This window comes from Macrosteles quadrilineatus, unplaced genomic scaffold (assembly GCF_028750875.1).
Source record: "Macrosteles quadrilineatus isolate MER2022 unplaced genomic scaffold, UCM_ALF_1.0 Scaffold_1__1_contigs__length_201487025, whole genome shotgun sequence".
NCBI classification, from domain to species: Eukaryota; Metazoa; Arthropoda; class Insecta; order Hemiptera; family Cicadellidae; genus Macrosteles; species Macrosteles quadrilineatus.
Window position 1 is genome coordinate 13,725,620 of NW_026542594.1, and position 26,610 is coordinate 13,752,229.

Here is a 26,610-nt window from a genome sequence, read left to right on the forward strand (position 1 = left end):
ATGATTAAAGTTATAGAATACCATTAAAAGTCCTTGGAGGCTAGCGGCCATCTTGGATGGTTTCAAACAGCTTCTGAAGAGTTATTTATCATCCAAAAATATTTTTTCAAACACCAAAGTTATTATAATTTAAATATCTAGTATACTATACTGTGAGATTAAAAATGTTCTTTGTAGTTTGGAATTGTTCTCCAAGGGAGTCCATGTCGGGTCGCGTTCTGGACAGGCTCACAGGAGCCATCCGTGACGTCATATTGATGGTCCGTAGATCCATGACGTCATACTTAATTATAAAATTATACTGTCATAACCTAACCTAACTAACCAAACTTGCTGATAATCAAAAAAATTTAATGAACTGATTGAAAAATAGTACTGTTCATAAAATAAAATCGCATAAATGCCTCAAATTCTAACAAAAGATATACAGTTAAGAAGTAATCGCATTGTAAGCAAAAAATCTCTGACAAAAAGTTCGATTTACCGGTGAGTTTCGATCTGGTTACCTCTTGGACATCAGCTGAGTACTCTATTCACTACACCACGAACACCGAAGGCTTCACTTTGTATCGTTGCGGTAATGGTGTTCCCTCAAGAGAAGAGAGTGACGTCACGCCATGACAGGCAATAGAATTGTGCGCCACAGAGCGTCTCGTGAGCCTTGCAAGAACTGGACCCAGTCCATGTCAGCTATCGACCATCTTGGATTTGCCCACCATAAGAGAAATGTTAATTTCAAACAGCCCCTGAAGAGTTATTTACCGTCCAAAAATATTTGTTTGAACACCAGAGTGATTGTAATTTTAAATATCTAGTATACTGTGAGATTAGACATTTTTCTTTGTAGTTCTTTAATAGTTTTATGAGTTAGAACATCTAGGCTCCAAGGACTCTTAAAAAACCAGTTTTTTTTTTATGAAAACATGATTAACATCAAGAAACAAAACCATCAAAACTGAGCTGCATCTATTATCAATATGTGAAATGTGATAAATCCTTTAATTGTATGGTTAGTAACATCTACTTACCAACAGTTATTTGGTGCTGAGTAAGAAAGTTGTGCATGTTTGCAACTTGGTCCCGAAGTTCCTTGTTACTGAAGGTGAAGTATGCAACATCACGACCCGCCACACCAGCGGCCATTAGCTGTAGAAGGGACTTGAGACATGCGTCACCATTAAATGCTCCACAACCCCAGTTGCCTACAAGGAATGTCATTACACAAAAATACAAAACACAACAGGACCTTAATAGCTCGAACCTTGATATCTCAAATTCCTTGATATTGTAAATTTTTGATAATCCCCATGGAATCCCAGTAACTCACAACGCTTAAAGAACCTTTATAAGTTGAAGGTTTTAAATATTTAACCTTGATCAGTAGAACTTTGACATTTAAAGCAATGATACTAAACGTTACTCAAAGTTTCCTTTTCACGAGTCTAATTAACTCAAAGATTACCCTTTTATAAGTGTTATAATGTACCTCCATTACTCAAAGTTTTGTGCGTACATGTATTTTTTATGTTCTGAACCCATATTTTTTATGTTGGTTTGGTTTATCCAGCACCAAAAATTAGACTTCATAGACTTGAAATAATTCTAAATTACCATTTCTGCAAAATAAATACAGTAGGCATACTTTTTAATGTATTGTGTTTTTAAACACAATAAATAGTTTTTTCTGACTCCTAGCAGGCCGTCCCCCGAGGAGGAAGTGTCACTGAATAATGTGTTAAAATAGTTCTGTGCCCAGTAACTTTGTTTAAAGATTTGTAGCTCTATCTTTCTTGTTTTCAAGATATTTATTCGTCCCGGGACTTTTTTCCCAATCTGAATTTTAAAAAGTTAAACAATTTATAGTGCTTTTAAACAGTAACAAAACACCTCATCAAACCCCGTTCCCATGGGCCGACAATGCTGGTTTGCGAACTTGTTTGAATAAATATAGGTTTAAATGTTTGTACAAAATTTCATCTAAATAGGATGATCTTTACTTGAGTTATCATGCTAATGGACAAGTAGTAGTCATTTTGTACGTTCTAGGACAGAGGAGGGAGGAGTGTAGACCACGTGGGTTAACGTAGGTCGGGAAGGGAGGTGTGTCCATGACGTCACAAACAGAGGATGATCTTACAGACAGAGACTGATCCTCTGATTTGGATGACCTTTTTTTGTGTAGATATAAAGAACGTTAAATCAGTTCTCATTTGGTATACTTGTCGTATAATAGGATCTCACGGCTGAGATCGAAAACGACAACAGCTTTTGAATCTCATTTTATATAGGACCACCAATAGGTTCTCAACTGCACAAAAATGGCGCCGATTGCATCATTCGGTGCTCATGTTTTCACTAGAGGATTTGTATGAAGATGCAGTATTTCGATCTCAGGACAGAGGAGGGAGGAGTGTAGACGACGTGGGTTGAGGTAGGTCGGGAAGGGAGGTGTGTCTATGACGTCACAAACAGAGGATGATCTTACAGACAGAGACTGATCCTCTGATTTGGATGACCTTTTTTTTGTGTAGATATAAAGAACGTTAAATCAGTTCTCATTTGGCATACTTGTCGTATAATAGGATCTCACGGCTGAGATCGAAAACGACAACAGCTTTTGAATCTCATTTTATATAGGACCACCAATAGGTTCTCAACTGCACAAAAATGGCGCCGATTGCATCATTCGGTGCTCATGTTTTCACTAGAGGATTTGTATGAAGATGCAGTATTTCGATCTCAATGTATACTGACACGCCATTTGAAACTCATTGTTTTCATGTTGATTTTTACGTGTCTTTTGAGTTGAGTCGTTCCGTGTTTAGCAGTGGCGGCTCTAGGACCTAGTCTAGGGGGGGGGCTCCGGGGGGTTTGGGGGGTGCATTTTAACGCTAAAACTGTGTCCAATAATAGTCCAAAAACTCCCATTTCACCTGTTGTTTGTCATGCATGAGCAAATAGACATAAGTAGAGTAAAGTAAAGTATATTTTTTAAATAGTTTTTACCAATTTATTTAATAGATCAGATTTATTATCCTAATAGAACTACGCCTATATTAAATATGAATAGATATTGCAAAACATAACAATTAATCCTCTATTGTGGTTTCTATTTCATAATTCAACTTTTTAAACCTAGTTTTAATTTGTACTGCTCAATTTCGGAATTTTGGGGGAGGGGTTTGACCCTCTAACCCCCCTCCCTGCCTACGGCCTTGTAAAACGGGACTACACTGTATTGAAAATATAACTAACAATTGATAATTTAATAGTAAAAAATCCACGGCAATAATGAGTAGATAACCAAACGGTAAGGCCTGACATTGATTGAATTGTATAATTTAAACACCCACGGCAATAACGAATAGAAAACCAAACCATGAGGGTAAGGCCTAACTTTAATTGTACTGTTTGAATGTGAAATCCATCCTTCTTTCTTTCTGCCTGGCGAAGTGATCTATTACTTTTTCGTTGAAGTTTGAAGTTGACAACAGCTTTTTTTCGATAGAACACATAGCAAGCGCACTTAGTCTGTCTTGTTTCATGGTACTCCTGGTAAACGTTTTAATTCGTTTCAAAGTAGAGAAACAACGTTCACTTTCCGAAGTAGTCATAGGTATTGTGCTTATGATTTTTAAAAGTTTGATTGACTCTGGAAGCACATCTTTGAGGTTGTTGTCATAGACAAAGTTGAGTAGTCTTAATGACCCTGTGGCCGTTGAAAAATCATCCCTATTGTAAATAACATTTAACTCCTGTTTCAATTCAGTTTTATTTAGGCTAAATAGTTCCGCAGCAGCGTGTAACTCTTTTTCGGGAAACTTGGTTTTAAACTCCCCAAACAAACTTGGCTGAAACAGTTTTGCCGCGGACAAATGATTTACAAACGTAAAACGGTCATCAATTCCCGACGTAATTATGTCACACACTTCCTTTGCGACGACGCGTTTTTGATCGTCGTGTCTTCTCCGCTTTTTGCTCGATTCGGGTTCACTATCTCTCGGTTGATCTAACATGGTCGAGTTTCTTACGCGATCTACCACAGTTTTGAAATCGCCGACAAACTTAAACGCCTTGACGCAATCAATTGTTGTTTGCTGCAGTTGGTTGTACAGAATGTCACTGTGGGGCAGTATTTGATTGAAAAAGTCCAGCCAGAAAATAAAGTCTTCGTCTTTTAGAATACTTCTTAGGCCAACAGCTTTATTTATTGTGGCATAGTCATTGGTGTCATCGTCGAGTATGTAACTTAAACATTCCTCCAACTCTCTTTGATAATTAAAAATTGTGCTTACAATTCTGGATTTAAAATTCCACCGAGTACCTGAGCTTTTTGGAATACGACGTTTTACTATCTCATCGAGAACTGCAGTTCTCTTTGTTGACTGGGAAAAGAATGATGAAAACCCCTCGATATTACTGAAGAATATCTTAACCTGCTTATTTTGTGTAGCACTGCGTTCAATGATTAAGTTTAATTGATGTGCGTAACAGTGGACAAAATTTGCATTCTTATATTTAGATTTTACACGCGCTTGTACTCCCGTGTGTTGGCCACTCATTACGGAAGCCCCATCGTAGCTCTGGGCAATGACTTTATCAGGAGTTTTGTCGAGGTTTAATTGCTCTAATACTTCAAAAATTGTTTCGCTAACTGATTCTGCATCATGGCCTTTTGGTCTAATAAAAGTGATAAATCGCTCGTGAATCGTGCCATTCAGCTCGTACCTAATAACAAATACTAGTTGAGATAAAGTGGCACAGTCTGTTGTTTCGTCGGCTTCAATAGCAACATAGTCGGTTTGTGTCAATTCATCACGAATCATTTGCAGACAAACGTAATATATTGAGTCCAATAACTCGTTCTGTATGGTTTTAGACAGACCCAAAAACACTCGGTTATTTGTTTGATTTATGTGCTGTTGCAATGTTACATCCAGCTCCGCCATAAGGTTAACCAAACCACGAAATATGCCAGGATTTTTTGAATTTTCGCGTTCATCATGTCCTCGTAATGCTAATTCAAACGCTCCACAAAATTTAATTGCATCAATTAGCTTACTTAGAATGTATCGATTTTTCGAAACATCTTCATTTTGTTTTTGTATTTTTAACCTATATGCATTGTCCAATTGGCATCTAATATCAACTTTACCTAAAACAGCATATTCTATTGACGCATTTATGTGTTTTTCACTTGTTTTGTGTTTTTTTACTTTTTCCAGTAGATGTTTAAGGTCTGAAATGCCGTCTACAGTCCATGCTCTATCTTGAACCCCCATGACCAAACAAGTGTAGCAGAAAAATGAATTTTTAATTGAACAACCACATAGCCAATCTGCATGATTGTACATATGTGGCGAAAATTTTCGTGTGAAGCTATTCTTATTCTTTGAACTGTTTTGAATTTGGTTTATGTTCATGAAAGGTCTAGGAGGTCCTAATTTTTTCAAAGAAATTCTGTGGTCAATATTTTTGATCCCTTCATTGATAATCAGGCTAACTTCGTTAGTGACGTTAGCCGTCGACGACAACGAAATGCCGCCGTCCATTATTATTTAGATTTAGGCCTTCAACCCACGGCAAATTTACCCGTAATAACTTATTAAGACTAATAATAGGTAACTATAACTAAAATTGTCCGAGTCACTTTACCTATGGTTAGTTTACTTAGTTTTCGGGTTGATTAGGTTAGCCTATACTAAAACTACAGACGTAACTTATTGACTCAAAGATACCAACTAACTAACTCAATCAATTAAGTATAACTATTAATAATTTCTACTTAGCTCTTTCAATCTTCAACAAACTACCGCTGCCTTCCTTACGCCTCCATCACTATCACTAAACACTATTGATCACAAAACAACAGGTCGTTTGGCACTAAACTATAACTGAACTGTGGTCATGGACATGGAAAGAAGTGAGGTTAGTTAATGTTTATGGTAGTGACAGTGTGGATGATGGCTCCAGCGCTGCCAACATGGTTCTTCCTATCCTAATCGTGTGTGATGCAGAATTATCCAGTTTAGGGTGGCTGCCCTGATTTATGGATGCGCGCGCAGCTTTGGACTCTGCCCCAGAGTCCCTATTGTAAAGCATTGGAATGACGTCACGGCACCCTCAGCGCTGTTAGGTGTTTCTACCATAAGACTACATGCATTGAGTTTGGGACGGAGGTTGCCGCCGTCCGCAATCCACATTATGAAAGCGACTATCGCAAAACAGTCATTACTGGATTCAAAATTTAAAACTATTTCATTTCATATTATTATCATATTGATTAAGTAGTCGTAAGTAATTGTAATTTAATTTTAATTACGACATATTATTTTTTTATTACATAAATAAAAAAAATATTGATTTCTGTATTGTTGGGAGGGCGGCGTCCGAGAGTCCTTATGGGCTAGCCGCTACTGGTGTTTAGTGACATCACTTGTCTTGGGATCATGTGATCATGGAATGTTCTAGAAACATTACCATAAAAGGAAATGCCACGTGATAGGTCACGTGATCATCTTGGAACGTTCGAGAACATTACCATATATGGTCATGTGTTTCGACGATTGTGCAACAGCCCGCGGTCTTGCGTCAGTCTTCTCTGAGAGGTGGTTGTGAGAGGTGCTATTTTTCGAGTCTTTGAAATTGTGTAGTGCGTGAAAAGTAAGTTTTCAACCATTTATAAGTGTGACGAGGATTTGCGGTGATGGCTAGTGTCAGTGCTACGAAGCGATCGTTTCCTAGTGACAACGAGAGTGATGACGACAGCCTTCCTACACCACCGAAGCGTCGTTGGTTCCAACGTTATAAAGACGATATTGAGGAACAACAAGGTGCTAGGAAAGAACACCGCTTGGATGTTGCCTCGGTCTCTGACGGAGAACATCATGTGTCACCGGTTGTTCAAAGTGCTACCAAGCGGTCGTTTCCTACTGACAACGACAGCGATAACGAGACCCGTCCTATATCACCGAAGCGTCGTCGAGCCCAACATAGTGAGTTGGATATTTCGGAACAACTACAAGGTGCTAGTGAGATGATGGACATTCAAGAGCAGGAAGAAGATGTTTCGGATATCGTGCAGGTTCTACCTGTCAGGAGAGCCGATACAAAAACATTAAAGTTCTGTGATATATGTCACCTCAGTATTACTAGGAAAAACTGGGCCCGTCATACTGGGAGTGGAGCTCACCAAGCGGCGTGGATACAAAAACAGCAACTAAACCGACCATCCGTCATAGTTCAGCCATCCATCATAGTTCGGCCATCCATCATAGTGCAAGTCCCACGTAAGCCTCCGCCACCACCTAATCTTGAAATCATCCAATCTAAAACGGCGTTCAGAGGTCGAATGAAGACGTTTGAGATCAATAATGTCAAAGTAAATGGTTACAAAAGTGTTGAAACTTTTATCGAAGATTCCAAAAAACTTATAATTGAAAAGGTTTGTGATGAGGGAACTTCATTGAAAATCCAACTTATCCTTAAGGCAAAGTTCGCTAAAGGGATTACGGAAAAAGTCGAATCTGATTTTGAATTCAAAACGAAAAACATCATCATTTACGAAGATTCTAATCTATCAGATTTGTTAAATGAGGCAAAACAAAAACTATTGACTGAGATGGAAAGTTTTAACCACAAAGGCTCCAATTGGAACATGAAAACGATTGAATGTCTTCTTTTACATATCAACCGACTTAAGCCTTTGAAAGGATCTAGTTACATAGCCCTGCCAGAAAAAATTCGCTTGAAACGTGCTGTTGTAAACATAAAAAACAATGATCAGCGTTGTTTCATGTGGTGTTGTCTAGCAGCACTCCACCCTTCAAAGGTACACCCGGAGCGGATCGAAAGCTACACTGCTTATGTTGATGGATTTCTCGAGTTATTTGATGGGATAGATTTTCCAGTCAAACTGACTGATGTAAAAAAATTCGAAAAGCGTGCAGGATTATCAATCAATGTATACGGTCTTGAAGAAAATAGTGATGTTTTCCCTTGTGTGTAACAGATGAAGAAAAGCCTGTGCATGTAGACCTGTTGTTGGTTAAAGATGGAACGAACTCACACTACTGTCTAATCAAAAACCTATCTCGTTTAGTTCACAGTCAAGCTACAAAACATAATAGAAAATGCTATATATGCAGACGTTGTCTTCAGCACTTTCATAACGAAGACAATTTGAAGACACATATGGAGGACTGCTCTAGACATGATGCCGTAAAAATAAAGCTCCCTACCGCTGGAAAAAATGACAAAATAAGATTTACAGAACACAATAAATCAATGAAAGTTCCTTATGTCATTTATGCCGATCTGGAGAGCATGCTCCTCCCGATTTCTACTTGTGAACCATCGGGAGTTGATGAAAACGGTGCTAAGAGATCGTACACATACAGCTATCAGAAACACGAAGCTATAAGTTTCTGTTACTATATCTCTGGCAGTGAAAAGCCTCCAACGACATATTTCGGGGAAGATGCTGGACGAAAGTTTGTCGAGGCGTTGAAAAAGGAAGCCGTAGAGATAAAACAAATCTATGAAAAGATCATTCCAATGAAACCATTGGAGGAAGAAGAGATACGTAGACATAAAGAAGCGGTAACCTGTCACATCTGCCAGGAACCTCTTAATGAAACCGACAAAGTGAGGGACCACGACCACCTCACCGGTTTGTATCGAGGCCCTGCCCATTCCAAATGTAACTTATTGTTTACTAAGCCCAAATTTATTCCTGTTTTCTTGCACAACCTTTCTGGCTATGACATACATCAGTTCATCAAAGAAATAGGACGACAAGGTGAGAAACTCAAAGTGATTCCGCAAAATGATGAGCGATATATATCATTCACCGTTCAAGTTAGGGGAGGGTTGGAACTGAGATTCTTGGACTCTTTTAAGTTTTTAAGTGCAAGTTTAGACCAACTGATTAACAATTTAACTACAGATCAGTTGGAGCATACAAAGAGATTTGTCAGATCATCACAGATAGACTTGGTAACAAGAAAAGGAGTTTATCCCTATGACTTTATGGATAACATAACAAAATATGATATGACAACTCTGCCGGAACTTCATGATTTCAAAAACAAATTAAATAAGTGTGATGTATCAGAATCAGATTATGAGCATGCTCAAAAGGTTTGGAATGAGTTCAACATCAAAGATATGAGAGAGTACACATTGTTTTACAACAAGATTGACGTCCTCCAGTTGGCAGACATTATGGACAACTTCAGAGACGTTTGCCTTCAAACATATAGTCTCGACCCAGCGTGGTACTTCACAGCTCCCGGATTAGCCTGGTCGGCGATGCTGAAACTCACTGATGTAGAACTCCAGTTACTGACCGACCCCGATATGATTCTAATGGTTGAAAAAGGAATTCGTGGAGGTGTTTCGCAGTGTTGCTTGAGACAAGCTCGAGGCAACAACAAGTACATGAGTCAAGGCTTCGATGAGAACAAAGAACCTAGCTACCTGGTGTACTTAGATGCGAATAACCTATATGCTTGGGCTATGTCGCAGGCGATGCCATTCGGTGACTTTAGATGGCGAAAAGATACTAAAATAAATGTTTTAGACATCAGTGATGACGCAGCCACCGGCTACATTCTTGAAGTTGACCTCGAGTATCCTGAAGAAATTCATGACCACCATGCAGACTTTCCACTCGCACCTCACCACATGATTCCACCTGGGTCAAAAATACCCAAACTAGTCACCACTTTGTACGACCGATCTAGATACGTTGTACACTACAGAAATTTAAAACAGTATCTCAACCTCGGAATGAAACTAAAAAATATACATCGGGTTCTTGAGTTTTCTCAAAAACCGTGGATGAAACCATACATCGATTTAAACACTAACATGAGGACCAAGGCAAAGAATAAATTCGAAATTGACTTCTACAAGCTTATGAATAACGCGGTATTTGGGAAAACTATGGAAAACCTTCGGAATAGAGTGGACGTTCGTCTGGTAACTGATGAACGACAGGCGGATAAATTCATTGCCAAACCTACATTCAAGAGTAGGAAAATATTTACGGACCATCTTGCAGCTGTGCACATGACCAAAACATCACTTCTTTTCAACAAACCGATTTACGTGGGGGCGGCTATTCTAGATGTGTCGAAAACCCTTATATACCGTTTCCACTATCAAGTGATGAAGAGCAGATATGGTGATCGAGTCATACTCACCTATACTGATACCGACTCACTGATTTACATCATATATACAGAAGACTGGTACATGGACATGAAAGAAATGATTGACGAGTTCGACACGAGTGCATATCAAAGCTCCAACCCTTTTGGTATGCCTCGAGTAAACAAAAAGGTTCTCGGAAAAATGAAAGATGAGCTGGAAGGTCTGATCATGGTTGAATACGTTGGTCTGAAGTCAAAAATGTATGCCACTGACGTAGAGGAAGGTTTGAATTGTATAAAAACATCTAAAAAGGCTAAAGGAATCAAGAAATCAGTGGTGGAAAATGAAATCACAATAGATGACTATCGCAGATGTTTGAAGACTCTCGAAGATGTGTACAGACAAATCAACAGCATCCGAAGCCACCTGCACGATGTTTATAGTACGACACAATTCAAGAAATCACTTTCGCCAAAGGACGACAAACGGTGTGTTCTTCGAGACGGAATAAGGACGCTACCCTGGGGCCATAGAAGAATTCCTACTGAATGTACATAAAAATGTAAAAAAACTATTCCTGTAAAATATATTTTTTTCGTGTTTTACACTGTTGTTATTTATTGCCCTGGTGTGCACAAGGTTTTTTGTAGCTCTTTCTCATAAAAAGATCCAATTATTTCTTCACCACTTTTATCTTTGATTCTATAGGTTATTGGAAAGGTGTCTTGCACTTTGGATATGGTAAATATCTCTCTAGTCCAATTGCGACTGTATTTATCGGCAAACGTATCTTTTTTTGCCACAATCCTCACTCTGTCTTCTAGTTGAAATTTTATTTTTCTAGGTGTGTGAGGAATATTGGAGAACCTCTCAGACAAACTAGGTACGTCCGCATTAGTAACCTCTGCAGGTTTCATACGAATTGTACGATGGACACTATTGTTGTACTGATGTAACAGGTCTTGAACTATGTCCAACCACCGAAAACAATTTCGAGTCTCGAATATGACTTTCATTTTTTCATTCAACGTACGATTGAACCTCTCAACGATTGCACTCTTTTCCTCATTTTCAGTATGATACATTTTTATGTTGTACGATTGCAAAACTGACTTAAAATCACGGTTAAGAAATTCTTTGCCCTTATCGGTGTGTAACAGTCTGGGAGCGGTGTGACCATTGACGTCAATTGCTCGCTTCAATATGAGCATAAACGATTCCCTACTTCTGCACCCTGTTTGGTCATCAACGGCTCTGACCAGGCGAATTTTGAAAAGGTATCAATCACATTTAACATATAATTATAGCCATCATTCTCACTGGCATACTTTCTCATGACAACCAGATCTGCGGCCCACAGATCGTCTATACCTAGAGTAACAATACGTCGTCGAGGAAAGTGCTTGATCACTGGTCTATGTACTTCCTTGGCGGCCATACTGGGTTCTGGAACTTTGACGAAGGCGCCTTTACGTTGACCGCAAATATTGCATGTCGTATTTAAACGCCATTTGTTGTTAACGGTTTTGACATACTCCCCACTGTCTTGAGACGTGGTTTTCCTTTTGCATTTCATACAGTAGATTTCCATTGGCTCTTATATAAGTGGGAAACACTTAAAAATGAGTGAACTGCACAGACACAGAATTCACTTGTCCGACGGTCAGAAGCGTAAGCTACGCATCGCGTTTAAAAAGCGTAGAACTGCTATAATTGGTTTAACTAATGATAGCCTCTCACATGGAGCGGATCATATACTGCTTAACGAAGCACAACACAAGGCTGTTGAAAAAGCTATCCGGAACAAAACCGGTCTACGTCTGGCTGTGAGCTACGACCAGCTTTTGAAAAACAAAGAGGGTGGTCTTTTGAAAGAGATGTTGGAAATGGTTGAATCAAAGGTGCCGTATGGAAAACGTTTCATATCTCCATTGATACGACATCAGGTGGCACCGATTCTCAAGAACCGATTCGTGCCGTGGTTGAAAAACCTGATCGATAACGAGCTAGATTCAATAATTGAAAAAGACCCCAAGGGAGCCGGCCTTAAGCGATGCATCAACAACAAGCTGGACTCTCTTTTAAAAAACCCGTAAGATCGTTTGAACCTATGTCACTGGGAGAAATAGAGCTTTATGCTAACCAAATAGGTATCCGTGGCTTTCGAGGAGTATTTATGAGACAGATATTACCCGAAGCCCCTATGGAGTTTGAATGTGGAATCTTGAATCTGGGTAATATCGATTCTTCTGGAACCCATTGGACTTATTATGTTAAAGACAAAAACAAAAAGTTCTATTTCGATTCGTTTGGAAACGCACCCCCACCACTAGAACTAATAGACTATTTAGGTTCAAACGATCTCTTCTATAATGACATTGCTGTTCAAGAGTATAATGATCCACCTATCTGTGGTCATTTGTGTTTGGAGGTTTTACATCGAAACTCTAGTAATGAGCCTTGGGATGATATCATAAGAGCTATACGGGATGATAAATACGTATGGAGTTGGTGGTGGCAGCGGAAGATTCATGTTCAATAGATTCGGGGACGAGGTGGACTACCAAAGCTCAATTTGTCAACAAATCGAATCACAAACAAAGTCTGAAATTAGGGATCTTGTCAAATCAGGTCTTTCGGAAATGAAGAAAATGATGAGAACACCTAACGACGATTCGAGCCATGTAGCATTAAACAATAGACTTGGTAAAATAGAATCTACGATGAACATCAAGGATAATTTCATTGGTTTTAAAAGCAAACGTTTGGTTAGCGTCTCCAATGCAATTGATAAACATGATGTTGTAAACAAATATCAATTAGATACTGTAAAATCAACGGTGGATAGACTAACAAAAACATTCGATGTTTCGAACCCTGAGGTGGTGAATTTAAACGGACATCGAAGAATAGGAAAAGTCAGCAGATCAAAAGATCTTTATGACGTGATCGTAAGGAAAGAACTAAACGAGTTAAATGAAAAACTGGTTATATTCCAGACAAACCTTAACACGATATTGGGTAATATACACGATGACATTATAAATTTAAAGAGAGCACAAAATGGTAATGATATAAGTGACAAAGATGCCGCTAGTGAAAATCCGGGGCAAAGGATGCCAAATGACATTCCATCCAGAGCACCCTATCCGCCTCAGTGATGGTAGCAAGTGCCGACTAGCTCTAGTTAGCTTTATGTCGGAGAACTACATAAACAACGTGTTAGAACCGGGTAACATATATTTTTGGGACAGCGATATTTATCTGATCTCGACACCTTTTACGATCTCGAGGGGATATTGGACTATTGAAAAACTAAATGAAAAAATCAACGAATATATTACTGCACTGAAACTTAACGTACCTACCAACCAATTTTCAATCAAAAGGGAAAACGATCGTATCGCAATAACAAGTCCATTGAAATTTTATCTCGACGAAAAGGTGGCTTCATTCCTCGGATTCTCAAGTCCTGGAGAGAAACCATTAACCGAACAGGAATCGTTTTACGATGCCAATACGTTACTGGCTGCGCCAAACGCACCCAATTTCAGGGCTGTGGACGCCATAGAGGTACACTGCAACATCGTAGAGCACAGTTACATCAACCACGATGAGCACAGACACAAACATGTGGAAGCAGAACTGTTGTACACGTTCTTCCTGAATGTAGCACATGGCTACAAGATATATGAAGTGCCAACGGAGAAGTTGTACGTTCCTCTGAGGAATGGTTTACAAACGATCAACCGAATCGACATCACTCTCCGAGATCAAAACAATCGCTTGCTTCAAAACGAAAACGTTGAATGTGTAATAGTTTTAGATTTATATAAGTCCTAAAATGGATATCAATGTGTACTGCATCGAAGAAGGATCCATAAATAATCTATTACCACACCCATTAAGATGCCTTATAGTCGGTTCATCAGGGTGTGGAAAAACAAACCTATTGCTCAATTTTATCTATAACGTAAAGGGTGTAAAGTTCAAAAACCTTTATGTATTTAGCCGATCCATTGATCAGCCAGCATACACACAGCTACGTAAACACTATGAAAAAGTAGAGCACGCACTCGGCACAACTATTGCATACTTTTACTCAAACTGCAGTGACTTGATACCTCTAGACGAATGTAAGTCCAACTCTTTGGTGGTGTTTGACGATTGTCTTTTAGAAGAACAAACAAAAATAAAAGACTATTTCATACGAGGGCATCATAAACAGGTATCTTGCATTTATTTAAGTCAGAGCTACGGGCGGGTAGACATGCAAGTAATAAGGAATAACGTTAATCTTTTGTGCATATTCACACAAAACAAACACTATACACAAAAGATATACAACGACTTCGTTGGATCCGATATGATATACCAAGAGTTTGTAGGCATGTGTAAAAAGTGTTGGGCGGAACCTCACGGTTTTATGTCAATAGACACTACTAAAAAAACGCATCTAGGTAAATATAGATGTATGTTTAAGGAAACGCTATATCCCTAATAAAAACATTTATGCATCAAATACATGTATTTTGTTACATTAACGATATTTTATACGTAAGAGCGTATTTACACTAAATGATAGTGTTTATGCTAAAAAACGATATTTCAAATTAAAGAGCGTTTCTGCGTTAAATAAACGTTATATTTTTATCAAAAGCGTTTCTACACTAAATAAACGTTATATTTATGTAAAGAGCGTTTCTACAATCAATAAACGTTTCACATGTACATGTTGGAATAACGATGTGAATCTTACGTCGTGTTTATGTGTTACTAAGTGCACAATGGATACAAAAGAAGCTAAGCGACTTGAGACTCTAGAAAAGAATCTCGTCAAAAAATTTCGGACAGCGGAACAGGAGGAAAAGAAAGAACGAGCTAAGAAACTGGAGGAGATTACAAACTCCCATCCCAATACACATGCAATACAAGACATCACAAAACCCCCAACACGAGTAACAAGTAAAACGCGAGATGAACCTCTGACAGTTGAAAAAGCTAGACAGCTGGAGCAACTGCAAACCACTCTGCAAAACCAGTTTGGAGAAATACATGTTAGGGAAATGGAGGAACAACGTGTAAGGGAGAAAAAGTACGAGGCTATCACCAAAGTGATTAAAGAGAAAAAAGAAAAGGATGAGGTACTGGAGAAAAAAACAAAAGAAATGCTGAAAAAACAAAAATACAACCAGCTAATGAAACGCAACTTTAGACCATCAGTCTCTAGTACACCGGACCGAGTCGGTTATATTGGTTCCACTCAAGACGATGATGATGAAGATGAAAAAATGGAAGTAGTTGCAGATAAATCAATAAAACAGTTGATGGATACCAAGGTCGTTAATCTTGGAGTGGTCGGGGCTAAATATCTACCACGAGCTAGTGACTCTCAATTCGGCATTTATTTCGATGAGATAGATGAGCAACTAAAAATCGGTTCTGAACCGATTGGGTTTGATTATGATGACATTATTGTAAACAACAAACGATTTAAAGGTACTGAAGGACTTTGGAAACTTTTAACGAAGAAAGGGTTTGTGCAGTCTAATGAATACACATCAAACGATTGGCAGACATATAAAGATATGCTTTTGATGACAAACTCTATCTTCCAGAAAAAATGATCCTACTACACGACGTCCAAAATCTAGTTCAGGACAAAAATGGCGGAAAATGATAAAACCTATTTGGGACGAAGTTATCAAACCGACCGATCCGATTGAACAAGATATGGACAGGGATGTATTGACAGGATCCGGTTTAAAACGCTACCATGACGGTCCGGTTGAATATCGCTACATCAAAGACCTCAAAGAGCTCATCAACCGTCTGAATTTTATTTACGCAGAGGAGGTTGCAGGCAACAACAACTTTCACAACGAAAAACTATCTGTTGTTAAATTCATATCCGACCGTATGCAAGAACTGATTGACCAACCGAACGGGGTCAAATACGTAGTACGATGTTTGTCAGCCTTGCCTGAACGCGCGATAGAAGGCTCGGGATTGTTGAACGACATCATCAACAAATTACCTGTAGAACTACACGCCCCGCGTAACTGGAAATTCGATACGTACAACTTCTGCGGTCCAGGCACGAAGCTCGCTGAACGATTAGGTCGTGGTGACAAGGGTGTGAATCCTTTAGACGATGCGTGTAAACAGCACGACATATGGTACAGAGACCACCGGAAGCCCGAAGACAGATGGGTCGCAGATAAAGCGTTACAGAAAGCGGCGTGGGATAGAGTGACGTCTAGCGACGCGGACCTTAACGAGAGGAGCGGAGCCCTCGCGACCACGGGTGCGATGTGGTTGAAACGTAAACTAGGGATGGGTTTAGGTACATCCGCGTGTTCATATCCCTGTAGATAAAATGGGTATATATAAGTGAGCAGCATGGACAACGCTTGGCAAATCTTGTCCCGCGAATCGAAGGCACCGAACGGTGTACTCACCGACGAGCTCGTTATGAAGTTCGATAGGTACCTCAACTGGGACCTGTTGTCACTTCACTATGATTTCTCCATCGATATGCTACGTATTTACTTTCATCGTGTTGACTGGGGTCCTATTCTGAAGAGGCAAAAATTCAGTGAGAGCTTTCTTCGTGAGATGGCACCAAACTTTGAGCATGCGTGGTTTGCTGTCAGCAAGCACCAAATACTTTCCGAGTCGTTCATACACGACTACGCAAACAAAGTCGATTGGGAATACATTAAAAAATTCCAGATCGTTTCGCAACAGTTTTTGGATGATCACAAAGCTTACATGGACGAGGAGTTAGATAAGTAAGCCTATATATATACCATGTAATTAAAAAAATAAATAAAAATAATTAGCTTATATTTTTTTGTTCTTCTGTGTTATTAAGTCATTGTAGACAATGGAAGCACTGTACGAACGTTTCTCCACCGGAGTGGTGAAAAGCGAGTACCGAGCTGTTATGCCGATATCCGAGTTGAATTTCAACACACCAAACAATTACACAATCTTCAAACTCGATCATGGAGACACGTTTTACGACTCGGCAATTCAATATCACATCTGCGGTGAGGTAGTAAAAAAATCCGATGGTAAAGCATATGATGCGACTGCCACTATAGCCCTTATTGACAATTTCATACCATACCTATTTACAAGAATCGAACTGAAAAAACACAACACAACAATCGATGTGGTCGATCATCCAGGAATTACAAGCACTATCAAAAGTATTCTAAACTATCCTCAATCGATGAAACCCGCTTTGCAAAACTGTGGGTTCGCATCAAGATACTCGCTTGGTGGTGGCAAGTTCGAAGCAATTGGAACCTTAGCGCATCTCGGGTTAGGGTTCTTTGACCACATGCGATACCCCATGTACAAAGGTGGATTCGAGATTGTATTCACAAGAGCTGAAGATAACGATGCTCTATACCATTGGAAAGGAACCGGTACCGCAGCTACCGAACCTGAGGATGGCAAAGTGAAAATCACTTCCTTCGTTCTCAGAGTTCCCATAGTGGAATATACGTCAACTAGCAAAATCCAACTAATCGATGGTCTAACAAAACTTAGTGAAAAAGACGAGTTGGTCTACAACTATTATCAGTGGCAATGTATTGACAAAAAGGGTGTGTTCGGATCTACATACACATTCGACATTACAAACGTTTATAGAAACGTATACAACCCTAGATTCGTAATCATGTGCTTTCAAACTAACCGCACGAATGATCAGAAAAAGAACCCAGCGCAATTTGACAGCGAAAATATAAAGAACTTTGCAGTTAAAATAAATGGTCAACGTTACCCTCAAGAACTACAAAACGCTGCAATCCTTGAGGGACGTTGGAGAGTGATTTACGAGCAATTCATGAGATATCGTAAGGTGAATTTCGATGACAGCTCAATGATCATTGACCCAAGCGAGTTTATTTCACACTACCCACTGTGTGTTGTCGACACACATCTTCATCCGATGAATACAGACCGTTCTAGAAGTGACATTCAAATAGAATTCGATTTCACAAACGCAATCGCATCACCATCAGCCGATTCAGGCACTACCGCATATGTCATCGTAGTCTCTGAAAATGCGTTTGCCTACGACATGTCAAGGAACATAATCAAGGTAATGTAACTACGCATTTATATAAGTGAGAGACATGGCACAATTGGTAGATTTACTTAACGCGTGCCAAGCACCCAAATACACTAAAATCGAAGAGCTGCGACATGAGCATCCCTACAGAATAGTGGAGTTGCAGCGAGTCGTGACGAGATACGGTCCCTCAGTAACTGCTACTGTCGAAGAAGACCCTTGTAGCAATCTAAGAAAATTGTATCTTCCATGCAGGTACAACAACGTTTTGACAGACGTCATGATTAGAAACTACAACAACGGTGTCAACGAAAAACTAGCTTTGATACCCAAAAGCCATGGTCAGATCGAGTTTACAACAATAAACTAATATAACAGAAATAAAATACACAAAATATTAAAACTGAAAAACACAAAAAAATATTTTTTCGCCTCCGGAGGATATATCGGCGTGGTCGGAACCACGTGCTGAGTCGCTAACCTACCTCACTCCACGTAGTCACAGATCATCTGTTTACATATGACGTCATGGACACACCCCCTCCTCCCTCCCCCATGCTCGCCTTCTTGCTGAGTCTCTGAGTCTTGCTGAGTTCTTGCTGAGTCGCTGACCTACCTCACTCCACATGGTCACAAATCCATAACTACAGTAGCAGAAAATATTGCTATTTGCACCTTGCATGCAGTGCAGCTGAGCAGCAGACAATAGAACTAGACAGAATAGAACTAGCAATGTCCAACTTCAATGCTGTCTAAATCAGAGGATCAGTCTCTGTCTGTAAGGTAATCCAAATCAGAGGATCAATCTCTGCTTGTAAGGTCATCCTCTGTTTACATGTGACGTCATGGACACACCTCCCTTCCCGACCTACCTTAACCCACGTGGTCTACACTCCTCCCTCCTCTGTCCTGAGATCGAAATACTGCATCTTCATACAAATCCTCTAGTGAAAACATGAGCACCGAATGATGCAATCGGCGCCATTTTTGTGCAGTTGAGAACCTATTGGTGGTCCTATATAAAATGAGATTCAAAAGCTGTTGTCGTTTTCGATCTCAGCCGTGAGATCCTATTATACGACAAGTATACCAAATGAGAACTGATTTAACGTTCTTTATATCTACACAAAAAAAGGTCATCCAAATCAGAGGATCAGTCTCTGTCTGTAAGATCATCCTCTGTTTGTGACGTCATAGACACACCTCCCTTCCCGACCTACCTCAACCCACATGGTCTACACTCCTCCCTCCTCTGTCCTGAGATCGAAATACTGCATCTTCATACAAATCCTCTAGTGAAAACATGAGCACCGAATGATGCAATCGGCGCCATTTTTGTGCAGTTGAGAACCTATTGGTGGTCCTATATAAAATGAGATTCAAAAGCTGTTGTCGTTTTCGATCTCAGCCGTGAGATCCTATTATACGACAAGTATACCAAATGAGAACTGATTTAACGTTCTTTATATCTACACAAAAAAAGGTCATCCAAATCAGAGGATCAGTCTCTGTCTGTAAGATCATCCTCTGTTTGTGACGTCATGGACACACCTCCCTTCCCGACCTACGTTAACCCACGTGGTCTACACTCCTCCCTCCTCTGTCCTAGAACGTACAAAATGACTACTACTTGGACACAACCACCGCCGACTTAACAAAGGGAAAAGTAAATCTGTCCCAGATCTAGGTCTTCTCATGAGACCTACGGTAAGACCTTATTCCCTATGTGGGAAGTTCGCTAAAAGGATCTTGAAAAAAGGAAATGTCACCTTTTTTATTTGTTTAAAATGTAATGTTTTGTGAAATTTTAAGGTCACAAACTAAAACCTCCCGCGATCATGGTCAAATTATGATCACCTCCTGCAGTCTTGTAGACATCGATATAATTGGAAAAATAATTCTTGTGGTAGTGGAGACATCATGGTCACACACAATTAATTGCGGCAAAAGCGTGAATGTTTTGATTGGGCAATCTTCTCAAAGGCATTCTGCAATAGTAAAAGCTTGGCTCAAGCTCAATTTTATACATCTTGATGCTCGATAATAACTTGAGCTTTTAAGCTCCACTCGCCTTGGTTCAAAAACCAAGCCAGTTGACCCTTCTATTGTGAAGAAATTGATCAACTGTGTATAATATTTGAAAATTTAATTATCTCGGTAGGTATCAACTATTGACCAAAAACAAGGCACTGCAAAGTTAAAATACCCCCGCCGCAGCAAACCTGCCAAACTAAGCAAACTTCCATTTGCCTGAATCAATTTTTAAATAAATCTAATTAAACATTAGGTTTAATGAGTATCTAGGTTTGCTGCTACAAAATTTGCCAAGTTTGATAAAAATATATCCATAAACACGCAAACTAAAACATCTATATATATAATACGCTAAGATTTTTGTGAACATAACTCCTCCCCCACTTTTGGACCGATTTTGATGATTTAAGTGTCAAAAGAATGGCCCTGATCTGTAGTTTTGCAATGTGTTTTTATTTTTTTGAAATCTTTATTACTTCGGGCTGGATCTTCCATCAATGTTGGGTTTTCCCCCATAAGATTAACATGGGGGAATCTAAATATTTAATTGGAAACTTTGTCTCCACTAATTTAAGAGAACGACTGGGCGTAGAAACTTGGTAGAGGTGTGTAGATGAGTTATCAAAAGAAAAACTAAGTAAATTCCTTTAGGGCTCTGCCCCAGAAGCCTTTAAAAGATCCCTACACAGATTTGTTTACATTTTCATTTTGACCATGTAGATAATACTTTTTAATGAAACAGCTGTTAATTTTAGCGAATTTCCCTATAGGGAAGTAGCTATTACCGTAGGTGGCACGGTAAGACCTAGACCCGGGACCGATTTACTTTTTCATTTTGATATCCCCAGAGGCCAAAAACACTATTCGTTCAAATTTTTATATATGTTATATACCTCTAACATACATAAATTCTATATCTAAGAATATCAAGTTTGCCAAAGATGCTCAAAAAGAAAAAATCAATTATCTGGACTTAACAATCTCAAAAATTGACGAAAAACACTCATTTGATATTTTTAGAAAAACAACCACTTCTAAATTAATAATACCTAAATCATCAAACCATCCTTGGCAGCAAAGAATGGCAGCATTTCACTCCATGATTTACAGACTAATAACATTGCCCCTAAACAAAACAAATTTTGAAAAAGAAAAGAAGATAATAAAATATATTGCAGCCAAAAATGGAAATAAGGACAATCTTATTGATAATATGATAAAAAACAAAATTAAGAAACAAAAGAAAAAAGAAGAGAAATTGAAAAAAGAATACATATGTCTCCCTCATAACTCTAAATTAAATAAAGCAATAAGGAAAACCTTATCTAAAACAAATTACAAAGCAACATATAGAACAAAAAACAACGTCTTTAAGATTATAAATTCAAAAGTGTCCAAACATCAACATATAACTGAAGAATCATCAAAATTTAACAAAAGCGGTATTTACAAAATTTCCTGTACAGACTGTAACAAGTATTATATTGGCCAAACTAGTAGAAGCTTCAAATGTAGATTCCAAGAACATATACAGGCATTTAAATCTAAAAATTCAACAAGTATGAAATCAAACTATGCAGAACACCTAATAAAAACTAATCATAAATATCAAAATATAGAAAATAATTGATCAATAATTGAATTTGAACCAAACAAAGCCAAATTATTCATTAAAGAAGAATTCCACATATATAGAAACAATAAAAAAGATCCTGAAAACATACTTAATACAATGCAAATTCAAAAAGAAAACATAATATATGAAAAAATCTTATATAATAAATCAAAAGAAAACAACACTTAAGCCAACCTATATACTAGACAAAATTCCAAAATATTTATTATTTACATTTCTATTTATTTACTATTTGTTCATAACTGTGATCATGGCCTAAGAGCCGAAACATGTAAGTTTATTCAATAAATTAATAACTTAAAAAAAGGGTACTAAATGTTTAATTATTTATTTCATTTATTAATATAGACTTATATATATATATATATACGTCCGTGAATGCGATAACTTGAGTAATTTTTGTCCGATTTTGATGAAATTTGGTTTAAAGGTGTAAAGCGGGATAAACTTGAATGAGTTTGCAAACCAGCACGATCGGACCATGGGAACGGGACTTTACGGGGGGGGGGGGGGGGGTTTATTGGGTAAAAATTGGTTTTTCTCACTTTTGACCCTCAAAACACAAAATTTCCCAAATTCTCTTTAGACCTTTTTAAAGAGCTTAAAAAAACAAATATTTAGTATATAAAAGTATTTTTGTTCGATTATTAGTAACGGAGAAAATTAAAAAAATTGTAAATTTAAAATTCCCATGTTATTCTTATGGAGAATATTGTCAAATGTTGTAGTTTGCTTGTTTATGAATATATTTTGATCAAACTTGGCAAATTTATTTATTTTGTACTAAGCTATCAATATTTTACTCAAAAACACACTTTATTAGTTTCCTTGTAGCAGCAAACCTAGGTACTCGTTAAACCTAAAGTTATTAAAATATATTTAACTGAAAATCAATTCAGACAAATGGAAATTCGCTTAGTCGGTAGGTTTGCTGCGGCGGGGGTATTTAAATTATATTTTAAACAACACACATTTATTGAGAGTTATTACTGAATTGTCCAAGGAATTATTTGCGATGTTATTTTCTTGAACTCTTAGAGAGCCTTTGAAGGTTATTAGACTAAAAACAGGATTGTGCATGTTTACTAGCGCTACTCAGCAACAAAAACAATTTAATTTATCTCTAAAAAATATATTCTTAAAGTGCACTGAGCAGCAGCCTAAAAAATACTGTGTAACTTCCTCATATAGTTACAAAATAAGCTCAAAGTTGCATTGTGACATTTATGATTCAGCTTATATTTCTCCAACAGTTATTTATCTGCAAAAGAAGTTCAGTGTGCTCTTATCGTGTCTAATAACATCCAAACACAAAACCTTGCCTAAAGTGGTACCTATCTTGACAAATTATTTGCAGTGGCCTTTATTACGGACCGTGGCCCACTGGGTTGTTAATATTATTGAAAGTAACACGATATTTTGGCTGTAAGAGTAAATACTATTTAACACGTTCGCTACTGAGCGTCGCATATATGCGACGCCGCGGTCATTGCCACAGACCGAGGTATACATTTGAATTTTACACATAGACCGTCTGTCACTTGGATAACAGTACACACAGACCACGGACGAAAACCTGTAAAACAATGATCATTTACATTGTAATACGCTACAATCGTGTTTGTAAATAAATTATTCTTGTTTTTTTGTATTTTTTATAACCTTTAGTAATGTCGCATATTTGCGACGCCCGGTCTACAGCGAAGACAATAGTGAAAATTATCATAGTTTTCTTGAAATAGACTAAACGTCGCATATATATGCGACAGTTTATTTTTTTGTGTTTTAAGGTGAAAGTAAGTAAAAAAATAAACAGATTATTCAAGAACAGTTTATAACTGAACAAATGTAAAAGCTACATAGGATAATGCAGCATACATACTGCATACATACATACAGTGATGCAGAAAAGTAAAGACCAGTTTTTCCAACTATTATATGACGTCACCAATCATCATATCCACAGACCAAGCGACGCAGTTGTGCGTCAGACATCTCTGTAGACCACTGCAGGGAATTCAGTGCCTTCAAATAGACCACTACAAAGATATAAGCATTTTAATAACATTAGAACCCCGACGCAAATATGCGTCGGCAGTCTATTTTAATGTGACTAGCCGTCGCATATGTGCGTCGCTGGTCCATGTGAATGGAAAATTTCGTACTATTGCAGTAGCGAACGTGTTAAGCAGCTACTGTCATGAGCTCCAACCTAAAGGTGAGTGAGCGTAGCTAACGAACTTCAACCAGGACGTGATTGAGCCATGCGAACGAGATCATCTTGAAAATTAAGAAGTTAAATGGGGCAAAGCCCGCGGGTTACAGCTAGTCCTTTATAAAATACATGGATTAACAATGCATGTAAACCTAAATGTCAATATTTACGTAACAGCCAATTTACAGTATGTTTTTCTCTTTGGAAATGCCACATTGCTATTTCATTTGCATTATTTGTTGCCAATGACGCCACACAACCATATAAACAAGGAGGCCCCTAACCGCCGATTTTGACGGGTTTCACCTAGTTTTACAATCTTCTCCATAAGATGTAATATTTCATTTCATTCATTCATTATTTAGTATTAAGTTTCTTAAAATGTTAACTTATGTTCATACACCTTTGTTATTAATCACTCCTCAGAAAGGCTGGCCTAGTATTAATTTTCCTAATTTATACAATTTCAATTTCATTAATCTGTTCAATTAATCATTAATAATATTCATTCATAGCCTATATATTTTTTTTACAAAGCCCACAACTTAGTGGGCTTATTAAATATGTAAGAGAATTGCAATACATAAAAATTTCTTATAATATCATTTCAAAATTAGTCCTTAAGGAATCAAAATTCAAGAAGCAGTGAAACTGATCCATGTGTTCAACAATGAATTATGTGAACATTGAGATTGGGAAGAGAAGGAAGCCATAGTGGAAGTTGAAACTGTTAGTTGAAAGAAGGATTCCAGATTTTATCTAAATTAAATTAATTTATATCATCAAGAAAACCAGTTTATATCAAGTTATATCACAGTAAACCTCCAGAGGACTCAACTCCATCATTGTTATTTTCAAAATTAAGTATAAACTTTTCTTTTAAACTCTTTTAAATTCAGTGCTAATTGGACTTACCTTTTGGACAACATCAAAATTAGATTTTTCATTGTTGGGATTTTGTAAGTTTAACCACAGCCACCTCTAATACAAGGCCGCGGCGAGTGAAAAGCGGCAACGTCGCATCAGTGTCTTGGTGCGCGGTCGTCTTACAGTGAATGAAGGAGTCGCGTACCGACGTACATAATGACGTTTCTACTACCTTTAATCATTATTAATGACATTAAACTTATTACTACAGCATGCTAGATAGATGTGATGTGCCTGGATGCAAGAATAATTACGATAGCTCAATTAAAAATGAATAATACATACAGTGTTCTAAGATTCTACGTGATCCGCCGCGTAAGCAACAATTGCTTCCTGCTATTCTTCGATCAATTTAGACATCTTAAAACAATTCTCGTTTTTGTGTGAAACATTTTCACGAATATGAACTTACATTTGTAAAAAAATGTAAGAATAAGACTTTGATTCGTGTAAATATACACGCAAGAAGCGAGTTTTAGGTATGAGAAAGCCGTACTATTTCCTTGTTTATTTGTCTATCTATTGATAAAAGCTGCAGTTGTTAAGTGATTAAAATAACTTAAATAACTAGCACTTCGAAGAAATAAACCGGTGTTTTTGTTAAGTAGGCCTACTAGTAAAAAATATGTACTACACTATCTAACAATTAAAGCATCATATTCTTCGACTCCAGTCTGAATGTTGATGTGATAAAAAAAAATCTATTAATATTGTGGAAAGCCATATGGAGGCCTAGCTTCTGAAATCGTTTACAAAATGAAAAACGTTTTGCTCAGTAATTATTCAAAGAAAATAAATTATTTATAGTCAGTATGCCTTCAAAATGAAAACTTAAAATTTTGTTGTCGCTTACTAATGGTTTTCTCAGGTAGACTAAAACATAATATTCCTATTGAAAATTAATTTTATTCGAACTAATTGTTAGATGTTAGTCTCTACAAATCCCAAAGTCTCTACAAATATTGAAGTGGCAATAAGTTAGTCAGTCCTACTAACTGTATTACCATTCTTGGTATAGTAGCTTTATTTTGTAAAATTTAAGCACAGTCTGTCTAGTAGTTTTTACTATGTTGAATAACACACATATATACAGACACCATGAGATTGTTATAATAGTGTAGATTATCAAATTAACAAAGGAAATATGTAAAGCCCATCTATTTCCACATTCATCGTACTTACAATACGATAAATGCAACCAAAACCATTATGTTTGTATATTTTTAGTTTTAGACATATTGTGGTATGTTGCAATTTTTCACTAAATAAACAACCTAGATTCCAATTTTGTCTATTTTACCATACCTTAAAATCTACTAACATATGTTATTACGTATTTAAATACTTCCATTCATTGATACAGAGCAGCAATACTCTCATTGATGTTCATACCCTAGCGCGTGTGAAGACGGACGCAGAGGGGGTGTGATTGCGGCGTTGCCAGTTCGAACGTCGCGGCCTTGTATTAGAGGTGGCTGTGGTTTAACACCTTAATTAGGCCTATTTGGACTTTATTTAATTTATTAATTCTTTGCATTCAAGCCAGCACGA

The 26,610-nt window shown here is 37.7% G+C and overlaps 1 protein-coding gene across 2 annotated transcripts in view; it reads right to left on the bottom strand.

The window, feature by feature from the left end:
• The window catches only part of LOC129004229 (poly(ADP-ribose) glycohydrolase), an 89,455-nt gene that overhangs the window by 4,496 nt on the left and 58,349 nt on the right, over positions 1 to 26,610 (bottom strand). For both annotated transcript variants that reach the window (XM_054432721.1, XM_054432728.1), the window contains exon 9: positions 1,029 to 1,202. In XM_054432721.1, the coding sequence (XP_054288696.1) occupies positions 1,029 to 1,202 (174 nt within the window). The remainder of the gene's footprint in view (positions 1 to 1,028; positions 1,203 to 26,610) is intronic.